Genomic DNA, 17,813 nt, shown 5'->3' on the forward strand with positions numbered 1-17,813 from the left:
CTGCGAACATCTGGGCCAATGCTTTGATTTGTGTTCTAGACAATTCCTGACCTATTACTGCTCCTTTTAGTTCTTCCTGTGGGATGTGTGACTTCTGTTTTTTCTTTTGCCAAGATAAAATACCTCTGGCTTAGCTGAATGCTTATGTTTTGTGCAAGTTACGTGTCTGAGCTTCCTGAGGGAGAGAATGGTGGTGGTGTAACTTGATAGCTTCCAAAAGTTGTCTTTGAGAGGCCGTTGCATCATTTGCATGCAGCGTAGCCACTGACTTGGAAAGCTTAAGTTACTGTTTTGTGCCTGTCACTTCAGGCATCAATGCTAATAGCTCTCTTAAAATAGGGGACACAACGAGGAATATGTAGGGAGCTGCTCGAGTTAATTCGCAATTTAAATAACCTCAATTCAGAACGTGTCTGAGTTACCTAAAATCTGAAGAGACTTTGGCAAAGCTTCGTGGTCACTGCAAAGCCAGTCTGTTCCAGGCACTTGTCTCTTTCTGTTCTTCTCAGGACTGGTACTAATCTTTTTGTCCCTGCCAACTTTCTCCATCTCTCCCAGTATCCAGTGGACATCAGGGAATCCAGGCCCCGGATTGCTGATGACATGATGAACCTGAGCAAGGAATCTGGTGCGATAAGTGATGCAATCACGGGGAAGACATATATACCCATGTTGGAAGCAGAGGAAGTGCGCCTTAGCCAGAATCTCCTTGCCCTCTGGAAGAGGAGAGGATCCTCATGGCAGGAGAGCCACCCACTACCAGTAGATCCTCACAAGGACACCATCCTATCAGCCATCGAGCAGAACCCTGTGGTGGTAATAGCAGGAGATACAGGTTGTGGGAAAACCACGAGGATCCCTCAGCTCCTGCTGGAACACTACATCCTGGAGGGACGTGGCGCCCGCTGCAACGTAGTGATCACCCAGCCGAGGAGGATCAGCGCCATCTCAGTCGCCCAGCGAGTGGCACAAGAGTTGGGTCCCAACATGAGGAAGAATGTGGGCTACCAGGTGCGACTGGAGAGCAAGCCACCTGCCCGGGGAGGAGCCCTGCTCTTCTGCACTGTGGGCATCCTGCTGCGGAAGTTACAGGGGAACCCCAGCCTGGAAGGTGTCAGCCATGTCGTGGTCGATGAGGTCCACGAGCGAGATGTCAACACTGATTTCCTGCTCATCCTGCTGAAAGGCATTCAGAAGCTTAACCCTGACCTGCGCCTGGTCTTAATGAGTGCCACGGGAGACAATCAGCGTTTCTCACATTACTTTGGGGATTGCCCTGTGGTCAAGGTGCCGGGTTTCATGTACCCGGTGAAGGAGTACTACCTGGAGGAGATCTTGGCCAAGCTGGGCCGGCATCGGCACCGGCACTATGAGATCAAGGTGGGTACGCAGTGTGATGGTTAAGCTCTTTCCCGTGGATGAGGTACTGACTTCTGGCATGTCAGCAGGGGAGGTTTGGGCCTGGCACTGGTCCCTCTTTCCTGTGGTTGTTGACAGCTTTAATTCCCCCTCGACCCTTGTGAGGGAAAGTCAGCTCAGTAGAATCCCCAGAGTATTCTGATGAATTTATGGATAAAGATGACTTCAGATATGGGTCTAAGTTAGTTTTGTCCCTCTTTAGCGTGAAGCTTGTTTATGTTTGAGTAAACTAACAGCTCGTTGTACTTGTGCGTGTATATACATAGATGCAGACTTGAGTGTTTGTGTGCTCTGTGCAAGCCTGGTCCCGAGACTAGGGTGGTTCTGGCTTACAGGAGTCTGTTACCTAAGTGCTCCCTGTCCTGCATGACTGAATTCCCTGATCGCTGCTTTTTGCAGCTAGTCATACCGAACCTCTGGAAAATGCCCTCCAGACACGTACTCTTTGCTGTGGGTAATCTTACTTCAGTTGTGGGTCAATGGAGTCACCAAATCGTTGAGGCTGGCTGGGCCCTCTATAGATGTTTTCTAGCCCATCTTGCTGGACTAGGAGCTATCAGCCAATTTCTCCAGCCTGTACAGGTCCCTCCCTATGGCTGAGCAACCACCTGGTGTATCAGCCGCTTCTCCCGGTTTTGTATCATCAGCAAACTCGCTGAGGGTGTCCCATTGCCTTCAGGGCCGTCTAATTGTTCCTGTTGAGCCTGGGATTTTTAGCTGCGCTTTCTGAGCTGGCCTGATAGGTATGTTCCACTTTACTGAGAGATACAAAAGCTGCTGTTCTGTGCATAGTGAGTTTGAAGTCCCAGGTGCATATGGCACAGTTTTGTCCCCAAAAATGTCACGTTAATGTTTATTCCTTGTTAGCTGCTGTTCAATAGAGGTACACAGGTCTCAGTTAGCTTCCAAGTCCAGAGAACGGATAAGGGACTGTATATTCTCACTGCACAGCAGAGGAAACTGGCAGCCGTTGTTACCAGAGTGGGTTCCAGATGGAGCCAAAACCAGACTCCTGGGGTTCCTGGCTCCTAGTCCTGCGCAGGCTGTCCAAGTACAGACGTTTGCGTGCTCCAGAAGATACTCTGGGAGGCTGTGTGTCTTTCTGCTGGCTGCTAGATTGCCGCTCATGTATCTGCATGTGTTGTCCTGTTTTATCCAGCAATCGGATGATGAATGTGTCCTTGATCTTGATCTGATCACAGACCTCGTGCTCCAGATTGATGCCCATGGAGAACCGGGTAGGTTCTGCCTTGCTCCCTTGCTCTTTCCTTTTGCTGGCAGGGTGGAAAGCGAACCCTGCAGAGTCCCAGACCCTTTGTGGAGGAAACATGATGCTGAGCTGACATCTGCAAGGCACCTTGAGTTCCTGTTAACCCGGTTGTCTCATGCCATGTGGCAGGAGCCAATTCTGAGTCTTTGACTAAGACAACAGTTGTCCTCAGTGTCCCAGCCATAGTGTCCTGAGATACAGCTGTTCCTGCGGGGGTGAAGAGCAAGACTTGTCTGTGCTGCAGCATTTACAGCCTTGTGCTGCACAATTTCGTTATTTTTCTGTATTGGAGGCCCAATCTTTGTCTGGGAGGTGGTGTTTTTGTGAAGAAGGCATGACTCTTGGATGACTGCTAAATGTTTTAAGTGTTTCAAAGCTAGCAGGTTTTCACTCTCAAACTACAGGTGGCCTGGTTTCTTTCTGGCTTTAAATCCTTGCCCTAATGAGCTGGTATAGCATAGCAGTATGGAGTCTAGACAGCGTTCCCCTGGGTCTGACTTCCCATAATGGCTGTATCTCATTTGCTCATGACAAGTATGATGCAGGTTTCCTTAGAGATTAGCTGGCAGGGGGCATCCCAGACCAGGGCTCTGCTTTTATTTGGGTTTCTTGGGCTAAAGATTGCTATGGACTTAGGGGAATAACGGGTGTCCCTTCTGTGCAGCAGAAGCAGTTTCTTTGTCTCCAGCTGGGGAAAAGTGTTCGGATTTCTAGGTTGCTTGTTCTTAACTCTTCCTCTGTTTCAGGGGGGATCCTCTGCTTCCTCCCTGGTTGGCAGGAAATCAAAGGAGTGCAGCAGCGTCTGCTAGAGATGCTCGGATCTCAGAACAGCCGGTACCTTGTCTTACCAGGTGAGATGGCAGGGCCAGACCTTTTCTCCACAGAATTCAGGAGAATGGATAGGCCGGTTCACTTGATGAGCTCTTTAGCTGTTGCACTCGGGTACAGAGCAAGCTTGTATGCCCTAACGTACGTACCTGTTGTGTAATCGTGTGTGTTAAGCACGAATAACTCCTCCTAGCAGAGACCATCCAAACCTGTGTGTGATCAGAGAAACTGGCTTCCTGTTTGCCTCCAGCAATTCAGAATTAGGCAAGGAGGAAACTGCTAAATTCTGCACAGCTGTAGCTGCATGCAGAGCCTACACAGAAAAGATCTTCAAGACCTGTTTTGGGGGATGGAGGTGCGCTCTGTAGCTCAGCTTTGATTAGTGAATTTAACATTCTCTATCCCAGGAGGGAAATTTATAACAAAAGTCGGTATTGCTCTGTAAGGCTGTAAGACTGTGGGGGTTGGTTTGTTTGCGGGTTTTTTTGCTTGTTTTTTTAATGGTCCTCCCTATTCAATGCCAAATAAGGCCAGCCAGGAGCACAGCTCAGTTGCTAATAAATGTAGGTGTTCTTTGAAAACCGTGTGTTCTTGTGCTCCCCTGCTGTTCTGTGCAGTTGCTGGGAATCTCTTCACATCGCTGATCTGTACTAGGGCAAACGTGATGTAGAAGAGTTACAGGTCCTTGCTGGTAACTGGTTTTGACCAAGTGAAACTAAATGACAATGAGGATGCCCCATTCCCCTGCCCCACAGACCTTTTCAAAAAGGGGGAGCTGCAGAACTGGACTGTGGGAAGGACTGGGACTCTGCTAGGGGCCCAGGGTTATTCTGGTGGTGCCGTTAGCCTCTCTGGGACGGGAGGTGGTCAGAGCTGCTGCTGATGTTGGGCTATAGGTTGAGGCAACTGAAATGAAGCCTTCCCAGGTGATGTCTGGAAAATTTTTCCTGCGGTCTGGCTGGCAGGAAACTGCTGACAGTATTTACAAGTGGTGTCCCCGTTTCTGGAAGCAGGAGGTGATGGTACAAGAAGGCTGAGAATCTCTGCCCACCTTAGCCTTGTACTGCAAAGTAGCTCAACAGGGCAGGACTGACGCTAGTTTTATTTCCTAGTGCACTCCAACATCCCCATGATGGACCAGCAGAACATCTTCCAGAGGCCTCCACCTGGCGTCAGGAAGATTGTCCTGGCCACCAACATCGCTGAGACCTCCATCACCATCAATGACATTGTCCACGTGGTGGACAGTGGCACACATAAGGAGGAACGCTATGATCTGAAGACCAAGGTACTGATGCTTTCTTGCCTCTAAGTGAATTTGGGAAATACTGGAGCTAATGGATGTTCTCAGAGCAGTGTCTGAGATGCTGTTAATGGGAGGACAGAGCTGCTTCCCTTTTGGCACTTGAGGCACTGGTGCTGTGTCCCTGTTTGGGGACAGAGTGTTTGATGTTGCCTTTACCCAAGCTCCCTGCCAGGCTTCCCATTGACTTCTGCTGGGCAGGCAAAAGTCTGGTATCTTCAAAGAAATTTAAGGCAAATCCATCTCTCTGATACGCCATCTAACACCTGTAGCTTTTCCATTTGCTTTCTGCCTTTTTGTATGATTTCATCGTAAACCTCTTTCTAGCCAAAGCAGGGCAGCTTTGACCTGTTACGTACAGCTCCTGTTTGAAGTAATCTTGACCCCAGTGCCTTAGGCTTTGTTACCCAGCTTTTAGAGGGGGAGTACGCTGCTCTCGGGCCGTGTTTCTGGCGGTGCTGGGCCCTGCGAAGGCCCGTGTGCTGACACTTCCATAACAGCGCAAAGGCTGCTCTGCTGCTGTTGCTCTTGGAAGAAGGCATTCTGGCTGCAGGCTGCTGCCCCTTCCTTTCCCTGTGCCAGAACATCTCGCAGGGCCAGGTGACAAGTCACACCTTGGAACAGTTGCAGTTTAAAACCAACCCTTTTATATTTGCCCAGTTTTAACCCAATTTAACTCCCAGTGCCAGGCCCCGTGGCGTCTGTGCTATCAGGCAGCAGGACTGGCATGGGGCAGGTGGGCATGGCACTTGGCTGGCAGCTCCCAGCCGGGCAGCGTGGGGAGCCCTGGTGAGCACCCTGATGTGGAGCCAAGGCTGGTGGCCAGCAGATGGCATCAGGGCCTCAGCCCTGCACCGGGTGGCTCAGGCTGTCACTGCACTGAGGTAGGAGAGGGGGAGAGGCTTCCCTTGCCCTTCAGCAGGATAGCTTGTCAGCTGGCAGGAGTCCGAGGTGTGTGAACTGGGTGGAAAGCTGCATCTAAACAGGACAGAGAGCCCTGAGAGCTTTCATGCCTATCCTTCTTCTCCTAGGTGTCCTGCCTGGAAACAGTTTGGGTGTCCAAGTCAAATGTGGTGCAGAGGCGAGGGCGTGCTGGCCGCTGTCAGTCGGGATTTGCCTATCACCTCTTCCCTCGCAGCCGCCTGGACAAGATGCCAACTTACCAGGTTCCAGAGATCCTACGCACCCCACTGGAGAACCTGGTGGTTCAGGCCAAGATCCACATGCCGGAGAAAACAGTAAGCACAGTGCAAGCCCGTGAGACTGCAGCTGGCTGAGCCAGCGGGGAGCAGCCTGCCCGGTGCCCGTTCCAGAGACATGACATGATTTGACCGCAAACATGAGTAGGAAAAACCCGAGATGCTGATGGCTTTATTTCTTGCTTTCTTAAATGCGGTGCTCTCTAGGCAAAGTTAAGACCAGGAAATGTACAGATTGCTTAGATTACAGAGCACGTCTAAAAGGCACTGCAAGAATGGAGAGGGCTGAGCTCATATCCCTGTAGGCAAAGAAAGAGGGAACAGTGTTGCAGTCTGGGGCCCTGGGGCAGGGCAGTGGGCTCCCGAGGGCTCTCCCACACTCCTATATGGGAAACATGCCCTTTCTTTTTTTCTTTTCCCTTCCCCCTCCTGTGATGCAGGCAGTTGAATTTCTCTCCAAGGCTCTGGACAGCCCTGACATCAAAGCTGTGGATGAAGCAGTGATCTTGCTGCAGGAGATCGGTGAGCTAATGCTGTATCCTGGTGTGGGTGTGATGGAAACATGTTTGCTGTCTAAACATGGGAAGCGAGAGTTGGCACAGGATCCTGTGGGACAGACTGGGCAGGATTGTCCCGAGACAGGGATGGCAGCTGATAGGGACTTCCCAACTGCACATGTTTTGGTGCTATTTTATTTCCCACGCTGCTTTGCTTGAGAAGTGAGGAGAACTTCCCAAGGCTTAAAAAAAATAAAAGTGGTAGGGGGGTGGGATCAGAGAAGGAACGTTGTGGTCTGGAGTTCATAGCTGGGGTTTTGTTGTCACCTGGCTGTTACAGCCTTTTCTTTGGCTTCAGGTCAGTTAGACCTGGGAGGTTCTGGCAGGCGGCTGCAGGCAACTATGCTGTGTGCCTCTTCTGGAGGTTACACCAAATCTTCCGAGCCTGGTAGGCGGGTTCCCCTGACCACCACGTCTGCCCCACTCAGAGCTGATGGATGTGCCCTCGTGGGGGCTCTGTTGCAGGAGTGCTGGACCAGCGAGAAGCCCTCACCACTTTGGGCAAGCGCCTTGCCCAGATCTCCACAGATCCTCGGCTGGCGAAGGCCATAGTCTTGGCATCCATCTACCGTTGCCTCCACCCTCTGCTTGTCATCGTTTCCTGCCTCACCCGGGACCCCTTCAGCAGCAGCCTGCAAAACCGTGCAGAGGTGGACAAGGTGAGAAGCTCTTCCCCGGGGAGGGCAGAAAGCAGGTAGGGAAGGGGCTGACGTGTGTGTCTGTCTCCCAGGCCAAGGCTGTTCTGAGCCGGGAGAGCGGGAGCGATCACCTCGCGTTTGTCAGAGCTGTGGCAGGCTGGGAGGAGGTGCTGAGACGCAGAGACAGTCGTGCCAGGGATAACTACCTGCAGGACTATTACCTGTATGGCCCCAGCCTTCGCTTCATCAATGGTGAGTCTCAGAGTCCGGCTTCTCCCCTCTGTCCCCTGAAAAGGCTGAAGCCCTGGTGAAAGAACGTGGTGCAGAAATGGGGCAGGCCGGGCAGGTGACTGCTGGACTGGGCACGGGTTCGGGCTTTGGCACTCGGGAGCGCGGCTGTAACCCTGCGTGCCAGGGAGGCCATGGGCAGGACAGGTCCTAGCGCCGAGGCTGAGCTCCGAGGCCAGAGCTGGTGCTGACCTGCTGAGGATATTTCATTCAGTGGGGCGAAGGAGAGGGTGGCTCATGCCCTGGGGCTGTCTTCTCCCCGTAGGCCTTGTCAAGCAGTTCTCTGAGAACCTCTATGAAGCCTTCCTGGTGTCGTCCCCGTCTGACTGCACCATGCCATCGTCCGTATGTAACCAGTACAGTGAAGAGGAGGAACTTGTCAAGGGAGTCCTCATGGCTGGGCTCTACCCCAACCTCATCCAGGTACTGGCTCCTCGCTCTGCCATCACTCTCCTGGGCTTGAGGGTGCTGTGGGGAGCACAGGGAAGCATCGAGGTGCCAGACACACGTGTACTCCCTTGGGAGCCTGTGTCCTAGGCAGGCTGCCTGATTCTGCATGCTGCTCCGGTGCTGTCCCTCACTCCTTGTGAGGAGGGGCCACCCCAGCCCGCACAGGTCGACACTTGGCTTCTTGTAGCTCGGCCTGGGAGCCGTCGAGGTGGCATCTTCCTCTTCCTGCTGCTGCCCCTTGCATGGCATTTTGTGACTGCAAGGTCTGGTCATCCCCATGTATTTACTCTGCTAAGACAGCGGAGCGTCTGGGTGTGGAGGAACATACTTGTCCCTACACATAGTTAGGAGAGAGGGTGGTGGAGAAGGCCAGGCTGCGGGCAGTGCTGGCCGCTTGTGCAGGTGTTTGAGATGCTCCTTTCCTTTCAGGTGAGACAAGGCAAAGTGACCCGTCAAGGGAAGTTCAAACCCAACAGCTACGCGTATCGGACAAAGGCTGGCACTGTTCTGCTCCACAAGTCAACAATCAACAGGTGGGTGATCCAAGCGCGTGACCATGGGAGGGTGGGGACCCCACACCATGCACTTCGCAGCACCAGCCGGCTGTGCCGAGTGCCCTGGCTGTGCCGAGTGCCCTGGCGCTGCCTCCGACACGTGCCCCAGTGCCAGTCTACAGCACGTCCTGCCTGCGGTTGATAAGGCTGTTCCCTGTGCAGGGAGGCATCCAAGCTGTACAGCCGCTGGCTGACGTACTTCATGGCAGTGAAGTCCAACGGCGGGGTGTTTGTGCGGGACTCCTCCCAGGTCCACCCGCTGGCCGTGCTCCTCATGACCGACACGGATATCCATGTCCGAGGTGAGTGTTGCAGCAGCTGCAGGGCCGATGTACCCACCTGCGCATCCTCTCATGCCGCTGCGGGCTGCTCTGGCTGCGCCTGACACCCCAGGCACCCCGCTCCTACCGCTGTCCCCCTGATCCCTACATCTTTTCTCGGCCGGCTGTCTTCCCCTGCTTTCTCAGCCTCTTGCTTTGTGCTGGGTGTTGCTGCAGCGGGGCCGCGAAGGCGATGATTTGTGAGCTGCTCCCGGCTGTAGCTGCCAGGGGGGCGCAGGCAGAGCTGCTGCTGGGGGCTCGTCCCTGAGGAGCTGGGCTGGTCTGCAGCCTGGCCGGGGTGCGGGAGGAGGGAGCCCTTCTCCCTGCGGCTGTGTCACTTTAGCCTGTGGGGTTTTGGAGGTGCTGCAGCTGGTCTCGAGCTGAGGGGGGCTGTGCCGTCAGTCGCCCGCTGTGGGGGGATCCCGGTATGAGGGATCAGGGAGCTGCCTGACCCGTGGGAGCCATTTCCCCTGGTTGAGTCCCTGGACTCTGGGCTAAAATGAGTGCAGGGAGGACCCGCGCCGCCCCTGGTAAGGGTGGTGGAGAGGGCAAGTGGCCAGCGCAGGCTGGGACAGGTCAGAATCACAGAATGGTCAGGCTTGGAAGGGACCTCTGGAGACCATCTAGGCCAAGCCCCTGCTGAGGCAGGTTCTCTTGGAGCATCCAGGTGGGGTTAGAATGTCTCCGGAGAAGGTCAGCACCATTCCTGTTTCTCACCTCCTCTCTTCTTCCCACTAAGATGATGGCTGGCGAGCAACGGTCTCCCTGACAGACAGTGATCTCCTGGTGCTGGAGGGAGACTCCTACACCATCCGCCTCCTGCGTGATTTCCGTGTGTCGCTCTCCAAGATGGTGGAGACGTGCCTGTGCTACGAGATGGCAGCCATCCCTGGGGACCTGCACCACCAGCACAGCCAGCTGCTCGACATCCTGGTGGATCTGCTCAAAGGCCCTCCTGGCAGCTTTGGCGCTTAGGCAGAGCTGGAGGATTGTGTGGGGACTTGTAATTTGTATAAAGATGTTCACAAATGTTTATTTAAATAAAGTTCTATTTATCCCTTGTGAAGTCATCTCTCTCCATCCTAGAAGATTAATGTTGTCTGAATCTCCTGCTGTCGGCTCCGTGCATGGTCACCGCGTAGGAAGAGCCAGCGCAGTACCACCTGGAATGGACTGGACGTGCCGATGGACCCTGCCGCGAGCTCCGTGGACACCCACCTCCTCTGCTCGTACCAGCGCCAGTCCCTGAACTGGAAAGCAAGGACGCAGCTGCTGCGGTCGCCCCCTGCCCCATCCCCACAGGGCTGGGCGGGAGCAGCTCTGGCGCGGGAGCTGCCGCCGGCTCGCCAGGAGGACGGACGTCTTGGCTCGTGGCTGTGCCTGCTCCAGCGGCCGGGCCGAGTGTGGATCCGGCGCCTGGTGCAGGGCGGTGATCCTTGTCTTCACGCTCCCCGCTGCGCTGCGTTGCCCTCAGGACCTCGTCGAGGGGAGGAAGCCCTGAAGGTGCCAGACAGAGGTGACGAGGTGCCATTCCATGCGGGATCTCTGAGCCTCACTGGGGCCCTGCCACCCCACAGCGCGATTGCAGTGGCGTTACTAGTGTGAGATGTGACTTGTTCCTAATCCGCCTGTACTTTCTGTCCTCTTGCGTTGTTTTGGGGGTTTTTTTGGTTCATTTGTTTTTTTTATGAATTTCTTGTTCTCCCTACGTCAAGGAGGCCGGATCCCTGTAACTTGTGCAACACAGGACGTGATTGTAGATGCCAGTCGGCCTGTGAGCGCTTTCTCCTGCAGGAAGCCAGGAGCATAGGCATAAAATTCTTTGTTTTCTATGAACAGGGACCATATTTCTGTGGAAGGAGGATTGTGACAGGCACAGCACTAAATGAGAAACCTGGAGTTTAATCCCAGTTTTGCCTTGGATTCCCTGTCGAATGAAGACAGTGACCTACCTCACAGGGCTGTTGTGAGGCTTCGTTGGTGTTTGTAACGCATGTGGCCTCGGGCGGACGGTGCGGGAGGGAGCGAGCACTTCACACTCGGTTTGCAGCGGGGGCTGCTGGAGGGGAGGCGGCGGCTGCTTTCCCCAGCAGCTCCGGGGAAGGCGGCCACAGGGCCTGGGATCGTTTGTTTTTATTCACCATTTCTTATGCTCTTTGTATCTAAATCAGGGCGAGGGCTGAGGCTGCCCAGCCGTGCTGTGCTGGGGGATGGAAGCGGCCCAAAGACGGCAGCGGGGTGCGGGCGCGAGGAGGGGAGTGAGGGCTGAGGAGTTCCTGCCCTGCAGCGTCGCCCTGCGCTGGGACGGAGCCGCCTGTGGCGGGGGCCGCGGCTGCGTTCTCCCCGCTGTTCTCTCCCAGGATTTAATTTACTCATCGCGGGCTTGCGGGAGCTGGGGCCTGTGCCATCGGAGCTGGCAGACTGCAGCGGGGCCCTGTGAGAGCCCCGCAGCACCAGTGGCTGTGGGCGAGAAGCACAAGGGCGGGGGGCTGGTGGCCAGCTTGGGGGACTGGGCTGGGGGTGCCCAGGAGCCCCCAGCCCCGCTGCGCCGGGCTGGGGTGGATGCACCAGCGGGGGGCCCTTGGGCTCCTGCTGCCTGTGTTCACTCGGAACTTTTCATCTTCATTTCACTTGCTTGAGGTTGTCACTATTATTTGACCAGTGTTTGTTTCTTTTGGCCTGTATAATGGGCAGTATGGTTTTCCCTTCCAGCAGGTTTAAAAAAAAAAAAAAAAAGAAAAAGAAAAAAAAAAAAAAAGACTAAGCTATTGTCTAAATGGTTCAGAACTAGTGTGATATTGGGATACTTCAGTGGCTGTTATGTGATACTGGATCTTTTTACAACATAGATTAAAGACAATAAAAAGGGATAGAGTAGTAACTGCCTCTGTCCTCTTCATTCTTTTTTTTCTGTCTTTATTTTTTTTCCAGCTTGTTTTCTTGCTCCTTTTCCTGGGATGGGACAGCAGCGGTGGCGGCTTTTCCTCTGCTGGGAGAAGCCTTCACTGCCCAGCTGAAGGGTCTTGGGGTCTGTGTGTGTGTGTGTACCCTGGACACCCCCAGCTGCCAGGGGTGCCTGGGGTCCCTCAGCCTGTCCCGGTGCTGCGGGGGCTTCCGGGGGGGTGGGGGAAGTGCAGGGGGCCTGGGCGCAGGCAGGGGGGCTGGGGAAGGCGCGCTGTGAGCTCCCCCAGGTACAAAACCTTCCTTATTATTTGTTAAGTGGGGGCACCTGCCACGGGGAGGGGTTGGCTCCGGGGTCTCGCTGTAGCCACAGCCATGTCCGGGCCCCTGCGCTGGCCATGGAGCCAGGCTCGGCTCCCAGAGGAGGCAGGGGCGTGGGCAGAGGGGAGAAACGGCTGCGTGGGTGCCCAGGGGGGTGGCGGTGGGTGCCAGGTGCCAGCCAAGCCCCCCATTGCCCTGGGAGCCCAGGGTCTGAGGAGCAAAGCCCAGGAATGGGGCATCTTCCCATGGCTGAGGGCATCAGAGACGACAAAGTCCCTCACCCCCTTCTCCATGGCTTCTCTGCCCCACAGGTGCCTCCGGCTGTGCCAGCGCCCCCCGCCCGGCCATCCCACCCCCCACAAACTGAGGCCCAAGCAGAGGAGGAACATCTAGAAGCTTTATTTCAACCCTTTACAATAGTAAGAATCACAACATCAAGTCGGGAAATGCTGCTAAGGGGACGACGGCCACAGCCCCGCGTGGGAGGGCGACAGAAAGGCAGAAGCAAACCGGTAGGGATCCACTGCAGGGCGGGAGGGGTCTGCCCGGCCCCCCACCCCCCCGAGCTGTTGTCTGGGCCCTTACACCCAGCACTAACCCCCCGGCCCAGCCCCCCCTCCCTCCCCTCAGCACCACCCCACCGCGTACAGGGCCAGCAGTGGCCCTCACCCCCCGTGCGCCCGCTGCCGCGGAGGGGAGGGTGCTGCTGCCGAGTAACCCCGTGACACAAAAATAATACTACTAGTAGTAATACGTCACATTTAAAGAACACTTTACACACTGCTCGCTCCTCACAACAGCCCGGTGAGGTAAGTAGTAGCGTCCCCACCTCGGCGATGGGGGAGCTGAGGCAGGGAGGGTAAATGACTTCCTGAGAGCACAGAAGGAGCCAAGAGCCGGGTCAGCCTGGTGGGCCCTGCACCCCCAGCCACACCGGCCTCTCAGGTCCGACCCCCCCCCCCTCATGTCCACCACTGCGCCTTTACCGGTGGTACCTACGTCAGGGGTAACCGAAGCTGCGGGCAGTGCTGAGCGCTGGGGTGGGACGGTCACGACGGATGCAAGGCAGGAGCCTCGTGTCTGCTCTGACGCGTGACACCGGCTGGCGGCCAGCAAGACTCGAGCACGGGAGATGGGAAAGGCGCCTGCGGGCTCTAGCGGGGTGTCGGGCGGTGAGGAGGGACAGATGGAGCAGCTCCCGCTGCTGCCTCCCGAGCAGTTCCCTCCAACCCTGCTCACAGGCCGCCCGGGCCGGGAGGGCCGTCGGGTGACAATTGCTCCTGAGCCTGGGGGCTGCTGCCCCCCGCCAGCTGCGGCTTCTGCAGGGCCAGCACCGGCTCAGGAGGGGCTCGGCCAGTCCCCCCCTCCCCATCCAGCCACCCCCGAGGATGTTACTGACATCAAGCTCCTGCCACAGTTCAAGAAAACTAGAAATTCTGCCTAAACAACACAAACACACAAGGGTCCTACAGCCCCACTCACACACCGATGCTACGTGGGGGACAGCGGTGAGGGTCAGCGTAGAAAACTACATTCACTTTGCTGCAGGGCTCTGACCCAGGGCAGGCACGTGCCAGGCAGCGACGCCACCATGGCTCCCGCCTCCTGCTCCTCTGGCCTCAAGCCCACAAACTTGGTTACTTGAATGTACCTTAACTATAAAAAGCCCCAAAGTAACTGCATATGCCACTGATGTGCAGGGAACCACCCCAGCTGAGCAGCCCGGGCAGTGGGGACACCCTCCTGCCTGCGATGCTGGGGTCCTGGGGGGACCCCGCGAGGGCCGGGCAGGGGCTCCCAGCCAGCCCTCCCCGCCGCACCGCAGCCCCACTGCTGCCTGTGCTGCCTGCTCCGCGCCTGAGCCCCTCAGGCCCCTCCAAGCCAACGCTCACCCTGACCGCGACCTTGGGGACTCAGGAAAGGTCTTTGCTGAGCACCTTGCCCGAGGCAGGCGCAGGCTCCGGCACGGAGCACCGGTGCCTGTGCTCCGGCATGTGCCGCAGCCAGCGGCGACCAAGACCACCAGCGCCTGCCTGCTCCCCTCTCCCCGAATCCATGCCCTGACCCCCCCGCACCCCACGCTGCCGCCCCCAGCGCAGTCACGCAAAGTGCAGCTCCAGAGAAAGCCAGGACCCACAGGAGGCATCTCAGGACACAAGCGTGTACATTCAAGTCGCATCCAATTCAGACCACAACTCTTCTGCCCCCGCCCCCCGCCCCCCCCAAGAGAATCCGCTACCTCTAGCCCTAGGCGAAGCCAAAGGCGACCACGGCTCCTTCCCCTGCTCTGCCCGGCTGGGCGAGCGCTCGGCCAGCTCGCAGCTCCGCAGCCTCCACTTAAGGTCTCAGCACTAACCAGCTCACTCCCACTCTCCAGATAGGAAACTAAAATCATTTTCACCACACATGGATCTCTTCCCAGGCTAGCAATATGTACAGCCGTTTCCTTAAAATAAAAAAAGAAAATCCATATTAAAACTGAAGCTGTCCTAGAAAAAAACACACCAAACGAGTGTATCTGGATTTAGTTTGTCAGCTAAACACAGGCACAACAAGTGTTAGAGAAAGTGGCACAGAAGCGCGGGGCGGCTGGTCCGTGGTCAGCCGAGCTGCCCGACGGGCTGGGAAGGTATGGGCACGGTCAGACGGGCCTGGCCACCACCGCCGCCGCGGGAGCCCCGGCTGGGGCTGCCGCACAGTCAGTACGTCACATCAAAGCAGTGCAGGAGGAGAAGGTGGTGTCGCTGTCCCTTTGCAGGGCATCAGGGGTTTGCTTTCTTTTTGCCCTTTTTTTTTTTTTTTTTGCAGTCTCAGAAGATAAAGTGCAATTTTGCCACTTGCCTTCCCTCCTGCAGCGCCTGAACCACGAGCCGGCTGCCTCCCGCTGCCCGGGCATCGCACCCCCCGGCAGGGCAGCGAGAGGAACTCGACATTTCAGCTTCCCTTTCCTCTTTGGTTAACCACAGCCACTGCCGGACCTGCCATCCCTGCCTCGACCTACAGCCGCTCACCAGCACGACTGCGGGCAGGGACACGGGGCCCCACACCGCAGACCCTCTGCACAGCACCTGCCTGCCCCCCGCCGCCGTCCTGCCTGCCCTCACCCGCAGCGGTTCCACAGCACAGCTTGGGATCACCCAGCCCCTGCCTTCTCCTGAGGCCGTCAGCCTGCTCTCCTCTCGGTCTCCTCCGAACTTCCCCTCAATTCAAGTGCTGGAAAAAAAACCAGACCAAAACCAACCGCAAGATTGACAAGATCAAACTGGTGTTTAGAATTTAGCAGTAAGAGAAAGAAGGAAGCGTCAGCGAAAGGGCAGTGATATATACCGGAGGGCGGCATGCAGGTGAACGGGTGGTCGGAGGCAGCACCATGGGACCGGCCGGAGTGCTCCCGAGCATCCCAACACAGCTCGGCTCTTTTAAGAAATGAGGTTTCTGAGCCCAGCCCAGAGCCCAGGGCAGGAGGGCAGCTTCGGCCCCCTCCCCAGCTCTGGCCTTCCCCTCCGCAGAGCTGGCCAGGTTCGTGCCAGCCGGTGCGGGGTGGCGCGGCAGCAGGGATGGCCGAGGCCACTCAGCACACACAGCACCAGGGCAGGGAGCGACCTGGTTTGGGATCAGGGGGATGTGGCATGGAAGGGAGAGGTGGGGAGGAAGAAGAGGAGAAGGAGAAGGAGGAGGAGGAGGAGCAGGAGGAAGAGGAAGGGAAGCACTGGGAGTTTTCTAGGGTATATATAACCGCCCCTTTCAGGTGCAAATCTGCATTGCTTATTTAAATTTGTATTCAGAGGAAAAAGCACTTATGAAACTAGCAGACGACTTTGATGCAAACTAGTACATTTTAATGCCATTTTATTAGAAATCATGCAAACTTTAATATAAAAAATACAAGTGCAATAAGAATCTTTGTGTGTAAATACAGATTCCGGGTTATCGTGTCATTGTCAGCTTCCCAAAGAAATATTCCCACAAGCATGAGAAGCTGCAGGCTTCCCTCTGTCCCCTCCTTGAACAACCCCCCTTAGCACATGCCTGGTTCAGTTCGCTTTGATCCCAGTGTTTCGTTATTCCGCCTTTTTTTTTTTCTTTAAATTAGTTTGACGACCCAAGAACACTTTTTTTTTTTAAATTTATTTACATTTCATTTCTTTAGTGTCATTTGCAACATGAAACGAGGAGCTCGCACCTCAGAGAGTAGGTAAATCTCCTTCCTAGTCAGAGCTGCAACTCCCCGGCATTAGAAACCTGCCTCCCCTGCCCCAGCCAAGGGCTCTGGCCTCCCTCCCAGCCCTCCACAGACCTTCTGCGACCCCTGCCTCACGCCCCGATGAGAGATGCCCTTTCCCTGCTTCCCCACCTCGGCCTCCCACCATACCTGCTCGGCCTGACAATACAGTTTCCCACACATCAGCCTCTGTTAAAACCACACACACGCACGCCACAGACCTGCTTTTGCCTCGGAACTCACGGCCTGCGTCAACCTGCAACTCCACCACGAAAGCAGCCTCCTGCCTTTCCTCCAGACCTCAGGCCCTAGCCAAAAAAGATCAGTCCCAGGGCTTTGGCTGCAGTTAATAAATAAACCGCCTTTGCCTTGCTAATGCGCCAAAGGTGCTAGGCATGCTCCAGGGCTGGCGGTTTGGCCCTACAGGAGGTTTTACCAGCATCGATTCAACACGTCTCGCTGCAGTCAACACAGGCTTCGTCTATCTGTTACAGCAAGTTCTCCTTTAACACATTCTTGTGCCTTTCGTTTCAGACATGGCTTAATCCCATGAATTTGCTCCATCGTTTTAAAATATTAAAAAAACCCCAAAAACAAAACAACAACAAAAAAAGTTACAATTGCTGGATATGTCAATAAGAAGCCAGCACTGCAGCAGCAGTTAATGTCTCTACTCTCCTACGGTTAGGAAAAGAAGGAAAGAGATAAGGAAACTTAGCATGGGTTTGTAGCACAATAAATCATCAAACACATTGTCACAAAGAATAAAAGGTTAAAGTCAACAGTTAAAACAGCCTAACGTGTGTGTATAATATATATCATCATCAAACAGGATCAGCGGAAACTGAAGCAGCAAAGAGGAAAAGGTTTGTTGGTGGGTTTTTTTTTTTTCTCTCTTAAAAAAAAAAAAAAAAAAAAGACAGAAAGAAAGATCACAGCTTATCCCTATCAACTCTGGCCTGGCTTCAGCCACCAGCAGCATAGGCATGCTCCTCCCCAGCCCCCGCCGCCCAGGCCCTGTGGGAGCCCCCGGGTGCCCATCCCCGCACACGACATTAACGCTCACTCTAGCATCCCCCTAAAAGCCAAAGGGACGAGGCGCGGAGAGGGAGGGAAACCTTTTCCAGCCAAGAAGGGACCACCAGAAGCCTGGCACGCTCGGGCAGGGGTGAGCCTCCAGGGTGCTTCGAGAAGTCAGCGCAGCCGAAAGGGACGCTAGCCCTGCTAAACGCTGTCCCCTTCCCACCTGAAGCCAGACGCCGGGTTAAGAGAGCCAAGCTGCGTTACTCTGGGGGGGGGTGGGGGGGGGGGGACGGGGCTGGGAAGGGTCACAAGCCTTGCTGAGAAAGCGCTGCAAGGGGCGCTGGCTGTTGCAGCGGTGACAAGGAGGCGACTGAGCCCAGGCTCTCGCTGACGGATGTGCTACGCCGGGGGGAAGTGCTGCTGGGAGGGTTGAGGGGTTTGGAGACGACGATTTCTGCTCCGTGGTCTGTGCGAGCCTTGGCCTTCTCACGGAACATCAGCTTGTGAGATTCAATCTGCA

The 17,813-nt window shown here is 55.5% G+C and overlaps 2 protein-coding genes across 20 annotated transcripts in view; one reads left to right on the forward strand and one right to left on the reverse strand.

Moving 5' to 3' along the window:
- DHX30 (DExH-box helicase 30) overlaps nucleotides 1-9,892 on the forward strand; it is a 34,141-nt gene extending 24,249 nt beyond the window's left edge. For all 6 annotated transcript variants that reach the window (XM_056333989.1, XM_056333987.1, XM_056333988.1 and 3 more), the window contains 12 exons: nucleotides 559-1,380; nucleotides 2,579-2,657; nucleotides 3,436-3,540; nucleotides 4,630-4,805; nucleotides 5,852-6,058; nucleotides 6,460-6,541; nucleotides 7,042-7,235; nucleotides 7,307-7,466; nucleotides 7,768-7,925; nucleotides 8,382-8,485; nucleotides 8,669-8,808; nucleotides 9,566-9,892. In XM_056333989.1, the coding sequence (XP_056189964.1) occupies nucleotides 559-1,380; nucleotides 2,579-2,657; nucleotides 3,436-3,540; nucleotides 4,630-4,805; nucleotides 5,852-6,058; nucleotides 6,460-6,541; nucleotides 7,042-7,235; nucleotides 7,307-7,466; nucleotides 7,768-7,925; nucleotides 8,382-8,485; nucleotides 8,669-8,808; nucleotides 9,566-9,801 (2,463 nt within the window). In that variant the 3' untranslated portion in view covers nucleotides 9,802-9,892. The remainder of the gene's footprint in view (nucleotides 1-558; nucleotides 1,381-2,578; nucleotides 2,658-3,435; nucleotides 3,541-4,629; nucleotides 4,806-5,851; nucleotides 6,059-6,459; nucleotides 6,542-7,041; nucleotides 7,236-7,306; nucleotides 7,467-7,767; nucleotides 7,926-8,381; nucleotides 8,486-8,668; nucleotides 8,809-9,565) is intronic.
- A 2,539-nt stretch (nucleotides 9,893-12,431) lies between these two features.
- The window catches only part of MAP4 (microtubule associated protein 4), a 170,719-nt gene continuing 165,337 nt past the window's right edge, over nucleotides 12,432-17,813 (reverse strand). For 12 of the 14 annotated variants that reach the window (XM_056333974.1, XM_056333975.1, XM_056333967.1 and 9 more), the window contains one exon: nucleotides 12,432-17,808. In XM_056333974.1, the coding sequence (XP_056189949.1) occupies nucleotides 17,599-17,808 (210 nt within the window). In that variant the 3' untranslated portion in view covers nucleotides 12,432-17,598. The remainder of the gene's footprint in view (nucleotides 17,809-17,813) is intronic. The other 2 variants (XM_056333971.1, XM_056333968.1) reach the window with 2 other exon arrangements.

This window comes from Falco biarmicus, chromosome 4 (genome assembly GCF_023638135.1).
Source record: "Falco biarmicus isolate bFalBia1 chromosome 4, bFalBia1.pri, whole genome shotgun sequence".
Taxonomy (NCBI): Eukaryota; Metazoa; Chordata; class Aves; order Falconiformes; family Falconidae; genus Falco; species Falco biarmicus.